Source organism: Salvelinus sp. IW2-2015, linkage group LG4q.1:29, assembly GCF_002910315.2.
Source record: "Salvelinus sp. IW2-2015 linkage group LG4q.1:29, ASM291031v2, whole genome shotgun sequence".
In the NCBI taxonomy this organism is placed as follows: Eukaryota; Metazoa; Chordata; class Actinopteri; order Salmoniformes; family Salmonidae; genus Salvelinus; species Salvelinus sp. IW2-2015.
Window position 1 is genome coordinate 45,082,727 of NC_036842.1, and position 20,485 is coordinate 45,103,211.

At 44.9% G+C, this 20,485-nt stretch overlaps 1 protein-coding gene across 1 annotated transcript in view; it reads right to left on the bottom strand.

The window, feature by feature from the left end:
* The window catches only part of LOC111962030 (la-related protein 1), an 87,338-nt gene extending 71,766 nt beyond the window's left edge, over nt 1-15,572 (bottom strand). The window contains exon 1 of the mRNA XM_070442924.1: nt 14,930-15,572. Coding sequence (XP_070299025.1) covers nt 14,930-15,326 — 397 coding nt within the window. The 5' untranslated portion in view covers nt 15,327-15,572. The remainder of the gene's footprint in view (nt 1-14,929) is intronic.
* Nucleotides 15,573-20,485: the final 4,913 nt, after the last annotated feature.

Below are 20,485 nucleotides of genomic sequence, written 5' to 3' on the forward strand. Positions count from 1 at the left end.
TTTTGATGAGCGTATTTTCAGTTCTTCCTGAGCAGTCCAAATTTGAGCATAGCCCATTCAGTGGTCAAGTTCAGGTTGCTAGCTAGTAATGTTTGTTATCAAAACAAAAAATAGCGGCTTGTGAGTAGTTTAAAAATGGCCCGAGACATGGCAACCAATCCACTGCGAAAATAAATAAAACATAGCTCCAGTAATATTGGGCACAACTTCCACATGATTTTGGCGAGAAATACCCCAGGTGTTCCACYGTCAAAGCTATTGGCTGTCAAAGAACTTCAACGCAATGGTCCACTGCCCTTGTCTGTCATAACGCATATTTTGCTTTCAGAACGTATTGGGATTTGGGGGATGGGATAGTTCTATGTTCATTGACATGTGCTTACAACGTATTCTCCTCAACACTATTTATTAGGCGGGGTAAGGTGCCAAAAGCCACATCCACAGCTGATGACACCTATAATTTCCTATTGCAAGAACTTGTGCCAGCAAGACAGCCTAACTATAAAGACTTATGAAGTAGAGCTACACCACACACACACAAGCTAGCCCTGCGGTGCTCTCACTCTCCCTGGATTTTTTTCAAATGACAGCTACCCGCCAAAACCGGTCTGTGTGGCCTGTCAGATTTGCCTCAGCAGCGATGCTATGAAGCCATCAAAAATGCTAAACTATACTTTTTCTTACAAAAAAAAAAAAAAGAGAACCAACCAAACAAAATTGCTGTACAATAATTTCAGACAATGAGAATTTACTCGCTCAAAACATTTTCCAAGGGCAAGGCTTCTTTCACTATAGCTGAAAAACTGGTCATAGCCAAGAGGTTAAGCCTATCTGCTGCTACAAAAATCTGCATAATCCCACTTTACAATGACACTGTCACGCACAGAAACAAGGATTATAGCCGATGATATTGAATCACAGGTTTTAGACAGAGCCTGCGCATCAAATTGGTTTACAATCCAATTAGATGAGACAACTGARATGCCCGCGTTTTGTATACATTCTCTTCYTATGAATAATTTATTTGGTGCAGAGATTTGCCTCAGAAWACAACTGCAAYGGACATTTTCMTTGTTCTGAACGAGTACATAACGAGACCTGGATTACGATGGGACCGTTGTATCTGGATCTGTAACGACGAGACTGCTGCTCAACCTATCCATGCAGGGCAGAGCAAGTGACATTTTCCAAGCACACTAAAAAATTGCCGCTTTCAAGAAAAAGCTTGGTGTCTGGAGAGACCGAGTGGGTAGAGGTATTTTCGATATGTTCCCCATATTCTCAACTCTGGTTGACAAGATGTAGACATGGATCACACATTTCTATTGTTTTGGTCATTTACAGAAAGCCCAGAGAGAGATACTGCCCATGAAGACAGCACAGACAAACCACGAAAGTAGCCAAGTAAATACATAATTCATTATTTTAGAGTAAAGTAAAAATCAATGAACAGTTTCTTATTTTATATAGAAAAAAGCGATTGTCTATTTTTTACCAACGCGGTCCCGAGAACAAGAAGGCCATGCCTTGCTGGTCCCTGGCACAAAAAAAAGTTCGAGAATGGCTGAACTAGGCTACAGATTTCAGGCAAGAGCCTCCTTGCCGCAACAAGGCAGTCTCATCCTGTAAAGGTGTATGTACTCAGGTCTAAAAACAGATTATACATTAACTTGCCAAGATAAAATTCCCCAATTCTCAAACTCCTGCTTAAAATAGGTTATCAGCAATGCTGATTGTGAACTCAAGGTGTTTTCCAGTATGACCTTCAGAAAGATAACGCTGAAACACAACAAAAAAGGAAAACAGCCAGAGCATGATCAATGACACAGCCTGAGGTTGGGCGAAGGACAGTAAAATGATCCTGCTGTAATGCAGTTACCCATACTGTCAGAGGGATTGAAAAGCTTGAAAATGTACAATCCCCCTCAACTGTTTTCTAAACATGGACCAAACTCTGGGATTGGTGTTTAGTGGTTAACACTCAGGAACATTCACTGTGTTCTTGGTAAGGAACTCCAGCGTAGATTTAGCCTTGTGTTTTAGGTTATTTTTCTGCGGAAAGGTGAATTCATCTCCTAGTGTCTGGTGGAAAGCAGACAACCACGTTTTCCTCTAGGATTTTGCATGTGCATAGCTTCATTGTTTATTTTTTATCCTGATTAACTCCTCAGTCTTTAACGATTACAAGCATACACATAACATGATGCAGCCACCACTATGCTTGAACATTTGGAGAGTGGTATTCGGTAACGTATTGGATTTGCCCCAAACATAAGTTCGCATTCAGGACAATTTTTCTTTGCAGTATTACTTTAGTGCCTTGTTGCAATCAGGATGCACGTTTTGGAAATGTTTATTCTGTACAGGCTTCATTTTCACTCTGTCAATTAGATTAGTATTGTGGAGTCACTACAATGCTGCTGATCCATCCTTAGTTCTCTTATCACAGCCATTAAACTCTCTGTTTTAAAGTCGCCATTGGCCTCAGGGTGATATCCCTGAGTTGTTTCCTTCCTCTCCGGCAACTGAGTTAGGAAGGACGCGTGCATCTTTGAAGTGACTGGGTGTATTGATACAACATCCAAAGTGTAATTAATAACTTCACCGTGCACAAAGGGATATTCAATGTCTGATTTTCTTAAAACATTTTTTTATCTACCAATAGGTGGCCTTCTTGGCAAGGTATTGGAAAACCTTCCTGGTCTTTGTGGTTGAATTTGTGTTTGAAATTCACTGCTCGACTGAGGGACCATAGATAATTGTGGGGTAGAGATGTGGTTGTCATTAAAAACCCAGACAATGCTGGGCCAATTGCGCGCCGCCCTATGTGACTCCCAATCACGGCCGGATGTGATGCAGCCTGGATTCGAGATGCAGTGCATTAGACCGCTGCGCCACTTGTGTGTAGGCCAGTGACAAAATACTTTCTGAAGGTAATGTATCGAATTTCAGGGGACTAGGTCACAGTTTGCATTTTCAGTTGCTTGTTTTAGCGCCACCATGTGGCCAATTGGCATGAGATCGCATGAAAGGGTGTGGCCCATGGCCTTTTACCATCTTGCAAAGTTGCACCCTCCTGGGCCTTACCATCTCACGGAAATGTGCTTTTTTAAACTAAATTGACAGAGGAACCCAAATAATAATAGCCTACAAATACAATAGAGTTTCACCCAGTTTTGCTGGCTAGAACCCCTAATCAAAATCTGACTGTGTGGTTACGGCTTCAAGGGAAGTATAGCAACATGCTCAAACGTATGACAGCAAGGAGAAGTGATCTGTTCCACCACTCCAGCWTTTGTGTGTTCAGCCCAGCAGCAAGCCGCTATGGTCCAGCCTCCACCTATGAGGAATCGTCAACAGGGTCTTTTCTCCATAGAAAACTATACTAAGTCCAAAAATATACAAAAATATTTGTAATGGTAAAACGTTTGTGTAAACTAAGACTAAAACCAGATAAACAAGATAATGGAGATAAATGGACCTATATACACTAAGTGGCTAGTTTTTTTAGGTACATTTTACATTTGCATTTGAGTGATTTAGAAGACGCCCTTATCCAGAGCGATTTACAGTGGTGAGTGCATACATACATTTTCACGTGCCCACTGCAGACAATTTTTCTCAGTTTTAGCTGATAGGAGTGGAAACCAAAGTGGTCGTCTGCTGCAATAAACCCCATCTGTGACGAGGACCGACAAGTTGTACGTTCAGAGATGCCGTGCTGCACCGTTATTTGACCGCTTGTGACCCGCCAGTTAGCTTGCACAATTCTTGCCATTCTCCTTTGAACTCTCTCATCGAGCTGTTTTCGCCACACTGGACTGCCAGACTGGATGTTTTGTTTGTCGCACCATTCTCAGTTAACCCTAGACACTGTCGTGCGTGAAAAAGCCCAGGACGCTGGCCGTTTGAGACATTAGAACAAAGTCGTTTAGGTCACTCGTTTTGCCCATTCTAAATGTTCAAACGAACACTAACTGAATGCCTCAATGCCTGTCTGCCTGCTTCATACAGCAAGCCACAGCCACTGTCTGTAGGAGCGAACCCATTTTCATGAACTGGCCACTGAGTGTATTTTTAAATAAGATCATCTTTGAGAACTAACAATCACCAAAATAAAGGCAAGACAGTCAGGGAGAATCTGACATACAAAATATTATAGGTTGGAGGTATTTTGTCATTGCACTGATTGTTATGTTTGAGTCCCTCATAGCATAAGAACACGGCATAAGCCACGGCAAAATCTGTAGAATTTCAGGAAACTAGCCACACCAACCATCTAAACCTAATTCTGATCACGAAAAACCCTGGTCAACCTCGTGGGCTGCAGCTCTATGACAGCTCCTGGGAATCGCAGCACTCTGTCCAGCCGCGGCCTTCCTGCCACCCCGTACCTTTCTACCCTCTCTCAATCATCATCTCCCTCTACGTCTCCCTCTCACTCCCATCCTGCAGTCAGATCAGAGCCAAGTCTGCAGCTTGTCGTGTACACAGACAGCCAGAGGCAAAGATTAGCATTAGCCAACTGTATTGGCCGCTCCCACCAGTATCCCGCTATCCAACTCGTGTCAGTCACTCCCTACTCCCATCCTACTCCCTCCCCGCCAAACCTCTTCAGGTGGAGATAGCTTCATTCTCAGGGGAATAACCTGAAATCAGCAACAAAAATATCCCGCGGGATATGGGGGCTATGAATAAGCATTGTTCCACGTAAGCACCAAGGTCTTAAACACTGTACCAGGGGGCAATATTAAATCAAACCCCGATAATGAGCGGAGAGCCACCAGACAGAGAGAACTGAATAGGGCCGCTGCCAACCCATATGCTTATGGTGCAGCTAGCCAATGTAAGAAATGCAACCAAGACATGAGCACAGCAAGCAACCTAGAAATGGGATATCTGTCAGAGCTTAATTAGAGCATGTGAGACGTGCTTACTAAATTCTCAACACTACCAACAGCATCAGACATGAAAGACACCAAAGAAACATCAGCACTTATTCTGACAGAAGCTGCACAAGAACCGGGCTCGGGGGGAAGATAACGAATCAACTGAAATAGAAAGCAGTCTGTAGCGGTCGGCATCTAAGGCATTTCAACACACAGTAGGTGTCCTAGATTAGATCTAAGGAGCAGAGCTGCTGCAACACCATGACGACGGAGGTCAGCGAGAACCAAACGCGAGGAAAAGACAGCAGCGGCCATACACACTCCCTCCCTCTCTCTCGCACACACATCTCGAAGACACTCACTAGCGTCACATGATCAGTAGGGTGACATCACCACCAACTGAGTAACAGGCTCAAACACTGGAGTGCTGGCTGAGCAGGAAAGAGGTCACTGTGCCTCTGCCTGAGGCGACAGCAACACACACCCTAGGCATAGGCCAGCACTCCCATCTGAAGAACAGTGTGCTTTCACTGGGATGTGTCCGTGTCGCTGAGCCCAAAACAGACGCAACTCTTTAAAGGGATATCGCAAGATTCTGGAACTCGTGGATACCATGTTTATGTCTCTGCGTGCAGTATGAAGGAAGTTAGGTCATTTCGCGAGCCAATGCTATCTAGCATTAGCGCAAAGGCTGGAAGTCTACAGGTACAGTAGTGCAGGGCTCTCCCCAAAGAATATAATAGAGGCGCTGCATGACCATGTGGACTGGCTGCAACTAAGAAAAAGCATCCCTTTAAAGATCAAAAGTGTACAGCTGAGGAACCTGGGTAGACGGGCTGATAGAAACAGCTGAGAGACCTGGGTAGACGGGCTGATAGAAACAGCTGAGAGACCTGGGTAGACGGGCTGATAGAAAAGCTGAGAGACCTGGTAGACGGGCTGATAGAAACAGCTGAGAGACCTGGGTAGACGGGCTGATGAGAAACAGCTGAGAGACCTGGTAGACGGGCTGATAGAAACAGCTGAGAGACCTGGGTAGACGGGCTGATAGAAACAGCTGAGAGACCCTGGGTAGACGGGCTGAATAGAAACAGCTGAGAGACCTGGGTAGACGGGCTGATAGAAACAGCTGAGAGACCTGGGTAGACGGGCTGATAGAAACAGCTGAGAGAGGAAGGGAGGACTTCACTACCCAGAGTTTCGCTTTATGGTATAGTAAGCAAGTACCTCAGTAAACCAAAAAGTAGCTTTCTAAACTAATGATTAGAGCTGCATAGTGCATACCACCGTCCGGTCAAGGGGACCAGACCATTATGCTTTGGGAGAAAAATATAAATTGACGTGAAAGAATTGCCTATTCCACCACAAACCTAGACGCAGCTAATGTCTTCCCCATCACTGAGAAGAACCCCTTCAAAGCTGTGCTGCTGGGTTTAAAACAAACCGCTGTTACAGCATATAGCAAACACTTCATGGCAAAAATAAAAAGCCAAAAGAAGAGGATCACAGTTGTAACTTTATTGCAGCCTACAGTCTAGGGATGGGCATGACATTCTTTTATTGTTCGAGGCCTCGCCTGATTGTTTTTCAGTACTCACACTGGAAACACAGGCCCACACTGGAAAAATAAGTGCACGTTTATCTATACGCCCACAGTGCGCAACAATGCCTAATTTATCATAACTATTACAGATAACAAATCCTAATTGCCTCATATACACTATATACAAAAGGTATGTGGACACCCCATCAATTTAGTGGATTTGGCCATTTCAGACACACGCGTTGCTGAAAGATGTATAAATCGAGCACACAGCCATGCAATCTCCATAGACAAACATTGGCAGTAGAATGACCTTACTGAAGAGCTCAGTGACTTTCAACGTGGCACGGTCATAGGATGCCACCTTTCCAAGAAGTCAGTTGGTAAAATTTCGGCACTGCTAGAGGTTCCCCGGTCAACTGTAAGCCCTGTTATTGTGAAGTGAAAATGTCTAGGAACAACAACAGCTCAGCAGCGAAGTGGTAGGCCACAAAAGCTCACAGAACGAGACTGCCGGGTGTTGAAGTGTGTAAAAATCATCTGTCCTTGGTTGCAACATTTGCTACAGAGTTACAAACTGACTCTGCAAGCAACGTCAGCATAAGAACTGTTCATCAGGAGCTTCATTAAATCAGTGTCCATGGTCGAGCAGCCGCACACAAGCCTAAGATCACCATGCGCAATGCCAAGGATCGGCTGGAGTGGTGTAAAGCTTGCCGCCATTGGACTCTGGAGCAGTGGAAACGCGTTCTCTGGAGTGATGAATCACCCTTCACCATGTGACAATCCGACGGACGAATCTGGGTTTGGCGGATGCCGGTAGAATGCTACCTGCCCAAATGCATAGTGCCAACTGTAAAGTTTGGTGGAGGAGAAAGAATGGTCTGGGGCTGTTTTTCAAGGTTCGGGCTAGGCCCCTTAGTTCCAGTGAAGGGAAATCTTAACGCTACAGCATACAATGACATCCGAGACGATTCTGTGCTTGCAACTTAGTAGCAACAGTTTGAAGGAGGGCCCTTCCCTGTTTCAGTAAGACAACACCACTGTGTGAGGCCCCTACAGAAATTATTTGTCAAGATCAGTGTGGAAGAACTTGACTGGCCTGCACAGAGCCCTGACCTCAACCCCATTGGGATGAATTCCAACACCGACTGCAAGCCGGGTCTTATCGCCCAACATCAGTGCCCGACCTCAATAATGTGCATGGCTGAATGGAAGCAAGTCCCCTCAGCAATGTTCCAACATCTAGTGGAAAGCCTTCCCAAAAGAGTGGAGGCTGATATAGCAGCAAAGGGGGGGGGGGGGGACCAACTCCATATTAAGGCCCATGATCTAGGAATGCGATGTTCGACGAGCAGGTGTCCACATACTTTTGGCCTCGTGTATATTTAGTTTATTTAAAAAATCAAGCGCCATTTAAGATGAATTTATTGAAATCGTAATATTAACTGGTTATATTATATAGAACACAATCTTCAAAAAGGTAGTAAGATCAGCCGTGGTGCTTGCTTGCAACAGCATAGCCTTGTTGTTTTCATTCTTAAAAGTCTAAGCTGACATATGGAATTGTTTTAAGATGGTCTACTATGGTTCATTTAGCCATTTCCTTTTTAAATTGTAGGTATCAAAAAAATCATTTGGCTTTTACTACTATAGCCCAGACAAGCACATTGAATAACACATTCATAAAAGGCAAYAAATAGTCCAAAAAATGTATCATGGGAAACAAGGTTTTGAAGTGTTTGTTCTATATCTAGGAGATATGACAAGGCTCAGGAACTATATATTTTTTACACATATTTAACCCCTTTTTTGGGTAGGCACAAAACTACCTTCATACTGCCATTCATTTTTTTTAACCGGTACCGATTACCTTCAGGAGTCCCCTGACACGTGTTGGGGTCGTAGAGACAAACAGAACCCGTCAATGTTTAGGGGGGTTATAGCCTAGGCCAGGTATTCCCAAAATGGGGTACGCGTACCCCTGCCGTCGGAGGTACTCCAAATAAAAATGTGAATCACATTTTTATTTTTTAAGAAAAATTCAAAACAGTACATTTAGATTTTCCAACGGGGCTATACATTTGGGTACGTTTTTCCCCCCACGCCTGAGTAGCCTCGTTTCACTGCCAAAAATAAAATTAAACCATGTCGTGTTCAGCGAAATAACAACGTCAAATACAGGTAGCCTAGTCAAATAATTAACATCCAATCACATTAACCGTTACTATCTCGCGGGAAACGTTCACTCTTGTGCAGACATTTAGAAACATGACAATGTGAAAGATAAGCCACTCGACTTTCGAGTATTAAGACATGTATAAAAGCAACAGATACCATTAATAAGGCGGGGCCAGAAGCGTCTTATATGGTGAGCTACCGAGTAGCTAGGACAGGCAAGCCCCATACCATTGTTGAAGACTTAATTCTTCCTGCTGCCGCAGATATGGCTGGGACAACGCTGGGGGAAAAGGCCAAAAAAAACTACACAGACAATGCCTTCATCAAACACTGTTTCATGAAGCATCAGTGACATGGCAGGAGATGTTTTGAAACAATTACTGCTTGGCATACAAGCCAGTGAATTCTATGCTTTACAGCTGGATGAGTCAGGCGTGGCGGGCCTGGCACAGCTCCTGGTATATGTCCGTTACATTTATGGGTAATCAATTAAGGAAGATATCCTCTTCCGCAAACCAGGACAACATGAGAGGATATGTTGTCCTGGTTGTTCAGATTTTAAACCGAACCATTACCCCTAACCATACTGCTAACCTTATGTTTAATACTAAAAGCAAATATTTGTTGTTTTCATCATTTTGACATTGTGGCTGTGGTAACTAGTGACACCTGCAAAGTAGCCTAAGCTGAAAATAGACGGGACGCAATTATTCCAAAACTGCAGGTCGTGGTCACACATATTCCCTACTTCATTCAAGCAGTCTATTTTGAATTTGTAATAAAACTGTGATCATTTGGCAAGGAATGTAGCTTGGGTATCCCATCAGTTAGATACTGTAATGAAACATGCAGGGAGCAGGTCTCGAACGCTCGACCTAGCCCGAAGTCCAGCGCGCCATCGACTGTGCTGCAAAAGCATGCTCGAGCGGCAGAGTCGATATCCGCGCTTATAAACAAAGGGTCATTACAATATCAAATCAAAGTTTATTTGTCACGTGCGCCGAATACAACAGGTGTAGACATTACAGTGAAATGCTTACTTACAGGCTCTAACCAATAGTGCGAAAAAAAGGTGTGTGTGTGTAAGTAAAGAAATAAAACAGTAAAAAGACATTTGAAAATAAGAGTAGCAAGGCTATATACAGACACCAGTTAGTCAGGCTTATTGAGGTAGTATGTACATGTAGGTATGGTTAAAGTGACTATGCATATWTAATGAACAGAGAGTAGCAGTAGCGTAAAAAGAGGGGGTGGTGGGTGGCGGGACACAATGCAGATAGCCCGGTTAGCCAATGTGCGGGAGCACTGGTTGGTCGACAATTTGAGGCTTAGTATGTACATGAATGATAGTTAAAGTAACTATGCATATATGATAAACAGAGTGTAGCAGCAGCGTTGGGGGGGGGGGGGGTAAAAGGAGTCTTATGGCTTGGGGTAAAAACTGTTGGGAAGCCTTTTTGTCCTAACTTGGCACTCCGGTACCGCTTGCAATGTGGTAGTAGAGAGAACAGTCTATGACGGAGGTGGCTGAGGTCTTTGACAATTTTTAGGGCCTTCCTCTGACACAGCCTGGTATAGAGGTCCTGGATACTCGTGCTATAGAGGTCCTTTTTACTCGTGCTTGTGGAAATCTGTTGCAGCTCAAGTCGACTACAAAATCCATAATATAACGCTCTCCCTGTGGGCTGGCTGGCTAGCTAGCAAATGCAACTACACAGAATAAAGTAGCTAGTTAGTGTAGTTTGTTTAGGCAATTTTACAGCTATCAATTAGAGGTCGACCGATTAATCGGAATYGCCGATTAATTAGGGCCGATTTCAAGTTTTCATAGCAATCAGTAATCGGCAATCGGCATTTTGGACACCGATCATGGCCGATTACACTGCACTCCACGAGGAGACTGCGTGACAGGCTGACTACCTGTTATGCGAGTGCAGCAAGGAGCCAAGGTAAGGTGCTAGCTTGCTCCCAGACAGACTAAACAACTTCTTTGCTCGCTTTGAGTACAATACAGTGCCACTGACACGGCCCGCTACCAAAACCTGTGGGCTCTCCTTCACTGCATCCAACGTGAGTAAAACATTTAAACGTGTTAACCCTCGCAAGGCTGCAGGCCCAGACGGCATCCCCGGCCGCGTCCTCAGAGCATGCGCAGACCAGCTGGCTGGTGTGTTTACGGACATATTCAATCAACCCAGTCTGCTGTTCCTGTTCCCAAGAAAGCTAAGGTAACTGAGCTATATGACTACCGCCCTGTAGCACTCACTTCCGTGATCATGAAGTGCTTTGAGAGACTAGTCAAGGACCATATCACCTCCACCCTACCTGACACCCTAGACCCACTCCAATTTGCTTACCACCCCAATAGGTCCACTGACGACGCAATCGCCATCACACTGCCCTAACCCACCTGGACAAGAGGAATATCTATGTAAGAATACTGTTCATCGACTACAGCTCAGCATTTAACACCATAGTACCCTTGAGACCCTGGGTCTCGACCCCGCCCTGTGCAACTGGGTCCTGGACTTCCTGACGGGCCGCCCCCATGTGGTGAGGGTAGGAAACACCATCTCCACCCCGCTGATCTTCAACATTGGGTCCCCACAAGGGTGCGTTCTCAGCCCTCTCCTGTACTCCCTGTTCACCCACGACTGTGTGGCCATGCACGCCTCCAACTCAATGACGACACTACAGTGGTAGGCTTGATTACCAACAATGACGAGACGGCCTACAGGGAGGAGGTGAGGGCACTCGGAGTGTGGTGCCAGGAAAATACCCTCACACTCAACGTCAACAAAACAAAAGAGATGATCGTGGACTTCAGGAAACAGCAGAGGGAGCAGCCCCCTATCTACATTGGCGGGACAGTAGTGGAGAGGGTGGAAAGTTAAGTTCCTCGGCGTACACATCACGGACAAACTGAAATGGTCCACCCACACAGACAGCGTGGTGAAGAAGGCGCAGTAGCGCCTCTTCAACCTCAGGAGGCTGAAGAAAATCGGCTTGTCACCAAAAACACACACAAACTTTAACAATCGAGAGCATCCTGTCGGGCTGTATCACCGCCTGGTACGGCAGCTACTCCGCCCATAACCGTAAGGTTCTCCAGAGGGTAGTGAGATCTGCACAACGCATCACCGGTGGCAAACTACCTGCCCTCCAGGACACCTACACCACCCATATGTCACAGGAAGGKCAAAAAGAGGACAAGGACAACAACCACCCGAATCACTCCCTGTTCATCCCGCTATCATCCAGAAGGCGAGGTCAGTACAGGTTAGAGGTCGACCGATTTATCGGAATGGCCGATTAATCAGGACCGATTTCAAGTTTTCATAACAATCGGAAATCGGCAATTTTGGATGCCGATTTTGCCGATTATTTTTTATTTATTTATTATTTTTTACACCTTAATTTAATCTTTATTTAACTAAGCAAGTCAGTTAAGAACACATTCTTATTTTCAATGACGGCCTAGGAACGGTGGGTTAACTGCCTCGTTCAGGGGCAGAACGACAGATTTTACCTTGTCAGCTCAGGGATTCAATCTTGCGGTTAACTAGTCCAACGCTCTAACCACCTGCCTCACGAGGAGCCCACCTGTTACGCGAATGCAGTAAGAAGCCACGGTAAGTTGCTAGCTAGCATTAAACTTAATCAATCATAATCACTAGTTATAACTACACATGGTTGATGATATTATAGTTCATCTWGCGTGTCCTGCGTTGCATATAATCGATGCAGGACTGTCGTTGCTCCAACGTGTACCTAACCATACATCAATGCCTTTCTTAAAATCAATACCTTTCTTAAAATCAATACASAGAAGTATATATTTTTAAACCTGCATATTTAGCTAAGAGAAATCCAGGTTAGCAGGCAATATTAACCAGGTGAAATTGTGTCACTTCTCTTGCGTTCATTGCACGCAGAGTCAGGGTATATGTACAAAATAACTCGAATCAACCTGTACCCCAGCACATTGACTTGGTACCCGGTACCCCCTGTATATAGCCTCGTTATTTTTATTGTGTTACTTTTAATTTTACTATTTRTACTTTAGTTTATTTAGTAAATATTTTCTTAACTCTTTCTTGAACTGCATTGTTGGTTAAGGGCTTGTCAGTAAGCATTTCACGGTAAGGTCTACCTACACCTGTTGAATTCGATGCATGTGAAATCAAATTTGATATACGGAAATCAGTCAATTTTAATTAATTAATTGGGCCCTAATCTATGGATTTCACATGACTGGGAATACAGATATGCATCTGTTGGTCACATCTTAAAAATAAATAAAAATGTAGGGGCGTGGATCAGAAAACAGTATCTGGCATGACCACCATTTGTGCAGAAATTCTTTGGTTGTGCAAACCCAGTTTCATCAGCTGTCCGGGTGACTGGTCTCAGACTATTCGGCAGGCGAAAAATCTGGATGTGGAGGTCCTGGGCTGGCGTGGTTATACGTGGTCTGCGGTTGTGAGGCCGGCTGGAAGTACTGCTAAATTCCCTAAAATGACTTTGGCTTATGGTAGAGAAATTAACATTAAATTCTCTGGCAACAGCTCTGGTGGATATTCCTGCAGTCAGCATGCCAATTGCACACTCCCTGAAATCTCAAGATATCCGTGGCACTGTGTTGTGTGACAAAACGGCACATTTTAGAGTGGCATTTTATTGTACCCAGCACAAATTGCACCTGTGTAATGATCATCCTGTTTACATGCTGTTAGTGAGCATTTCTCATTTTAAGATAAACAATCCACCTGACTTGTGGCATATCAAGAAGCTGATTCAATATGTGCACAACGTTTGAGATAAATAATATTTTGGTGTGTATGTTACATTTCTGGGATATTTCATTTCAGCTTTTTAAACATGAGATCAACACTTTACATGTGACGTTTATATTTTTGGTCAGTGTAATAAAACTAGGGTCTCATTTATTCTTTATCAGAAGGATATGATAGAACGTATTAGGGGAAAGGTCCACAACAAACGAATTGGGTTGTCTACATCCAAGCTGATAGCTCATTTGCTATGCTAGCTACCTAACTAACTTACTGGCTAACATCAAGCTAGCATGTGATCATGTGGCGGCTGTTGATATGATGAATCAATACAATTCAAGAGCCAGCTACCTGCCCCCAGTAGGTTATTCATAACACAAAACTTGCCGTGTTGTACGACAGATATCGATGAAATTGTTAGAAATGCGCCCTAAACATACATTTTAAATAAAAGTATTGTTCCTGGCCATTTGGTGGATGAACACGTGACGTTCCATAACAAACAAACATTCGTTTTCATCCCGTTAGATAAAACTAAGCAYATATTTTCCAACGCTGCATAGGTGTCAAGCTATCTGACATAAGTGTAGTGTTAAATAACGTGATTTAGGTTCTGTCAGCTTTACCCAACTAGCTAGCTAGAGCCTGAAGATCAGCTAACTACCGTTAGCTAGGCCCAGCTGCTAACGTTGTTGTTAGTCAACACTCACTTCCAGCGTGGTAGGCTAATCTTTCTCAAATTAAAACAGGAGCTTCAAACGTCCATTGGCAGCATGTCACTGTAAACAGTGCTTCACAATTATCGGCAAAAAAAAGTAGTAGCTACCATAAGTTACCTAGCGTTGAATCGTAAAAGTTAAAGCGCCGTGCCACCTATGACAATGCTACGGTATTAATGTGCCTTGCTGATTCAGTTCAGACATCGTGTTGTTGCTAACATCGTCTATACAGCCATGATAGCTAGCCACGAAACTGTAATGGGAAAGCGATGGTCAACCCAAGTCACTTCATCCGCAGCTGGCACAACAATAAAGACATGAGATAAGAAAAGTTCATTTGCACAGGCGATGTCAGGAGTGTAATGATAACGTTAGTTTTTAAATATCACAACATGTGAAACCTCGCTGGGTTCAGCCTGTAACGTACCCTAGTGAGGCCTGACACTGTCAAAAAAAACTATTCTAGCCATCTGCTTCATTTATCTTATTGCATTTGTAGAACAGGTGTCCTCAGTCAGAGTACGATGTTTTGAACGTAAACTCAAATTATATCGTGGAAGAAGCTTTACAATCCACTCTATTACAGAAATAGTTTGAGGCCTTACTCTATATAGTTAACTATCTAGAGCGGTATACTAGATGGGAGCTTGCAATGCAGCATTATCCTGTGAGGAACTCCCTACTAATCATAGATCTGACAGTAACAGATCACGCTTGGCCTTCAAGTGGTTCAGGTGAATGCACCCTAAACCCAGGCAGTACTAGTGGCAACACGAACATTTTTGTTATGGGAAGAATACAAACCATGATGTGATTGTCCATTCTGGCTGACCACGGTCACCGCATTCTTTTTCTTAGTCCATGGGTTCACCTTGGGCGGGGGTGCTTCAGCAAACTCATTTTTACTGCATTTCACACAGTCTTTCGTTTGATCAATCGTGTGCTTCTCTTGATCCAGGATTTCTTTCTCTTGATTGTTACTCTCTTCTTTTGCCTGTTTAGAGCGTAGCTCCTTCGTTGCAATCCCACACTGTTCCGAGTTGTTTGTTTTCATATTGCTACCCTCGTCGGCAACACATGTCTGCTTCACACCCTTTTCAGGACAGTCCTCTCCATGCTGTATCATCTTGCTCGCATGCCCATTCTCCTCTGGTTTAATAAGAGGATTGTTGGGTAGGAGAGCCTCTACCTGAGTAGCCATTTCTCCTTTTCCTCACGATACCACCAATTCGCCTACTACTCAAAAAAGAAAATGTAAAGTATTCCTCGAATGAACTAGTTTCTCCACTCCACCCCTAGACTAAATAGCATTCAGTCTAAGACGCAGAGTGGTTTGTGTTGAATTAAAACATTTAAAAAGCGCCCGAGAGCCTCTTTTAAATTACAAGCTAAACTTCACCACTAGCAGCAATATGGATGATCAGCACCACGCGATAGAAGGTTGCGCGCACGTACGCTCGGGGGGCGTGACCACGCAAAGATGTGCACGCAACAGGGTTCTTCTTCTTCTTTGGTATAATGGCGTCCGCAACAATTATATGTACATTCCGCCACCGTACAGGTGGATAATAAGGACCCAAAAAGAGAAAAAAGCATCGTTACCACAAAATCTATGGGCCTTGCAGAGCAAGGGAAACAACTACTTCAAGGTCTCAGAGCGAGTGACGTCACCAATTGAAATGCTATTGGCGTGCACCCCGCTAACTAGCTAGCCATTTCACACCATTTACACTCACTCCCCTTTGACCTCCTCCTTTTCCACAGCAACCAGTGATCCGGGTCACGGCACCAATGTAACAGTGTTGCTTTCGTCCCTCTCCTCGCTCCTACCTGGGCTCGAACCAGGGACCCTCTGCACACATCAACAACTGCCTCCCAAGAGGCATCGTTACCTATCGCTCCACAAAAGCCGCTGCCCTTGCAGAGCAAGGAAAACAACTACTTCAAGGTCTCAGAGCGCGTGACATCACCGATTGAAACGCTATTAGCGCGAACTCCGCTAACTAGCTAGCCACTCCACACATGTTACACTTCTGCCTTTGAGTCTTGGAGGCCCAAAAACTTCTCGGCTGCAGATATAATGATGTCCAGCTTCTTGGACTTCTTGGACACTTGACAACTGTGGCTACAATTAACAACTGTGGCTATAAATGCTACAAATTCCACTTTTTTCACAATAAGTGTATCCAGATCACTTGATTGAAGTATAACATTTGCAACTGGTTGTGGTGCATCCACCGCCAAATCTTCTTCAGAACTGTGGCCTCTTGCCCTTTCAACGCTCTTCACCGCCTCCACATAGGAGATTTGCTGTACAGCCCTGATCCTTGACACCTCAACCCCTTTCACCCTAACAGGGCACTCGGGTAATTCAGAAATATGATCCCCACCACAGTTGCAACATTTTACATTCACAGACTCTTCAATAATATATTCCTTCCGTCTGCAAACACTTCACACATGGCCAAACTTTTTAAACTTCATGCATTGCATCAGATTTTACACCAACGCTCTTACGGCGTATTTTATATACAATGCCTTTGGAAAGTATTCAGACCCCTTGACTTTTTCCACATTTTGTTAGGTTACAGCCTTAATCTGCCTTAATCTGAAATTTTCCCTCATCAATCAACACACCATACCCCATAATGGCAAAGCAAAAACAGGTTTTTCACATTTTTGCTTATCTGTGAAAAATACAAACTGAAATATTACATTTACATAAGTATTCAGACCCTTTTCTCAGTACTTTGTTGAAGCTGTTGATTGATTGCAGCCTTCTTGGGTATGACYCTACAAGCTTGGCACACCTGTACTTAGGGAGTTTCTRCCACTCTTCTCTGCAGATCCTCTCATGCTATGTCAGGTTGGATGAGGAACGTTGCTGCACAGCTATTTTCAAGTCTCTCCAGAGATGTTCGATCAAGTTTAAGTCCGGGCTCTGGCTGGGCCACTCAAGGACATTAAGAGACTTGTCCCAAAGCCACTCCTGCATTGTCTTGGCTGTGTGCTTAGGGTCGTTGTCCTGTTGGAAGGTGAACCTTCGCACCAGTCTGAGGTCCTGAGAGCTCTGGAGCAGGTTTTCATCAAGGATCTCTCTGTACTTTTGCTCCGTTCCTCTTTGCCTCGATTCTGACTAGTCTACGAGTCCCTGCACGCTGAAAAACATCCCCACAGCATGATTCTGCCACCACCATACTTCACCATAGGGATGGTGCCAGATTTCCTCRAGACGTGACGCTTGGCATTCAGGCCAAAGATTTCAAGCTTCCGTCTGGCCACTCTACCATAAAGATCTGACTGGTAGAGTGCTGCAGAGATGGTTGTCCTTCTGGAAGGTTCTCCCATCTCCACAGAGGAACTCTAGAGCTCTGTCAGACTAACCATCAGCTTCTTGGTCACCTCCCTGACCAAGGCCCTTCTCCCCTGATTGCTCAGCTTGGCCGGGCGGCCAGCTCTAGGAAGAGCCTTGGTGGTTCCAAACTTCACACATTTAAGAATGATTGAGGCCACTGTGATCTTGCGGACCTTCAATGCTGCAGAAATGTTTTGGAACCCTTCCCCAGTTATGTGCCTCAACACAATCCTGTCTTGGTGCTCTACGGACAATTCCTTTGACCTCATGGGTTTGCTCTGACATGCACTTTCAAATGTGGGACCATATATAGACAGGTGTGTGCCTTTCCAAATCATGTCCAATCAATTGAATTTACCACAGGTGAACTCCAATCAAGGAGAAACATCTCAAGGATGATCAATGGAAACAGGATGTACCTGAGCTCAATTTCGAGTCCATAGCAAAGGGTTCGAATACTTATGTAAGTAAGGTATTTCTATTTTTATTTGTAATAAATTCTCAACATTTTCAAAAAAAAAATGTTTGTTTTGTCATTACAGGGTATTGTGTGTAGAATGCTGAGGAAATGTGTTTATTTAATCAATTTCAGAATAAGGCTGTAACGTAACAAAATTTGGAAAAAGTCAAGGGGTTTGAATACTTTCCGAATGCACTGTATCCCAACTTTACATAGGGTGGCAAATACTCATCAAACATCAATAGTACAGATCAACTTTGCTCCTTTTTCCAATTCTCCATATGGGTCAAGGGACGTGCACTACTCCTGGATTTTTTTCCTAAGATATTGATTATTTTTTGGGGCGGCAGGTCGCCTAGTGTTTAGAGCGTTGGGCCAGTAACCAAAAGGTTGCTAGATCGAATCCCCGAGCTGACAAGGTAAAAATCTGGCGATCTGCCCCTGAACAAGGCAGTTAACCCACCGTTCCTAGGCCGTCATTGTAAATAAGAATTTGTTCTTAATTGACTTGCCAATTTAAATAAAGGTTAAATATAAAAATCAATGTCCAGCGGGACGCCAGAAATAACACCTTTTACCGGTGCCATGCTCCAAAAATCACATCTGCTCACTGCATGTGTCGATATTTTCACAAGCCACAATCCACGCTCCTTCTGCTCTTTAGATACACACGATATCAACACCATACCACTCRTGATTACTTTGACTGCATCCACTTTTCCCAACGCCTTCTCCACCATCCTCGTGACCTCAAAAGGGTTTCCCAAATAAACATCTTTATCCAAAAAATGTACTCCAACAAGGAACGATTCATCAGACTCATTTTAGCCATTTTTGTTCCATTCTTGGACTTCACTGTTGTCCACTCATCTTTCTCTTTTGGGCTCCCGAGTTGTGCAGCGGTCTAAGGCACTGCATCTCAGTGATAGAGGTGTCACTACAGACCCTGTTTCAATTCCAGGCAGTATCACAACTGGCCGTGATTGGGAGTCCCATAGGGCGGCGGACAATTGGCCCAGCGTCGTTAGAGTTTGGCAATTGGCACCTGAATGGTGGCAGTCTCTCAGTTTCTGCTAAGTGTACAGTATTCACAGATGTAACAGATAAAAAGCACTCCGTCTCAAATCACATCACATGCAACTGCATCTCCCAACCAGCTGAATTAGTGTGTAGGGATTCTGACAAGTTTCCCCTCTGTGCTGCAGTTATACAAGATTTCACATATCGGGCTGAACATAGAAAAACGTGTTTTGAAGAGGTTTAATGAAAATGAGCCATTACTGAGCCAAAATGAAAATGTTGCTATAATATGTTAGAAATCATCTTATCTTATCACYWTTCAGGTATGACCCAGATGCAGACAGTGTCGAAGAAACAAAACGTACACAGGGGATAATGGTGAAGATGGGCAACACCTGGAGGGGACTGGAGACAAGCACAAAGACAGGTGAAACAGATCAGGGTGTGACAGTACCCCCCCCCCCCCCCTAGGGGCGCCACCTGGCGTCTACCTGGTTGACGGGGTTGCCGGCGTTGGAAATTCCGCAATGTGCCTGTCATCCGGATGTCCCTGGCGGGGACCCAGCACCTCTCCTCCGGGCCATAACCCTCCCAGTCAACCAGGTACTGGAAACCCCTGCCCCGGGGTCGAACCTTCAGGAGACGCCTCACCGTGTACGCCGGTTGGCCGTCGCAGAGACGGGGGAGGGGGGTGGGCCTGGAAACAGGAGACAAAGGACTGTGAGTCATGGGTTTAACTCTGAACACATGAAAGGTGGGATGTATACGAAGGGTACGGGGCAACAAAAGACAAACAGCAGAGGGGCTAATGACTTTGGAGATGGGAAACAGACCGATAAACTGGGGGGTGAGTTTGCGGGATTCCACCCGGAGGGGCAGATCCTGGGTGGACAGCCATACCTTCTGCCCGAGACGATACCGGGGAGCCTGGGGCCGGTGGCGATCCGCTTTTCGGCGATACCTGGAGGTGGTCTTGAGGAGGGCCGACCGGGCCCGTGGCAGAGCAGGGAAGAGTGTTGCGGGCGTATTCAACCCACAAAAGCTGCTGGCTCCAGGTGGTGGGGTTGGCGGAGACCAGCCAGCGCAAAGTAGTCTCAAGGTCCTGGTTGGCTTGCTCCGACTGGCCGTTGGACTGGTGGTGGAACCCGGAGGACAGGCTGGCCAATGACCCAATGAGGGTGCAGCACCTCTTCCAGAAACCCGGGACGAGAACTGAGTACCCCGGTCGGAGACCATGTCAACGGGCAGTCCATGGATCCGGAAGACGTGCTGCACCATGAGCTGGGCCGTCTCCTTGGCAGAGGGTAGCTTGGGGAGAGGAATGAATTGGGCGGCTTTGGAAAAGGGGATAATGGGGAAGATGGGCGACACCTGGAGGGGATGGAGACAAGCACAAAGAGAGGTGAAACAGATCAGGGTGTGACATATCTCTGTAGCCCAGGGGTATTCAACCAGGGGATGTTTTTTATGAATATCACTAGCAACAACAGAATAAACTGATTTTGAATTACATACCTACAGTAGA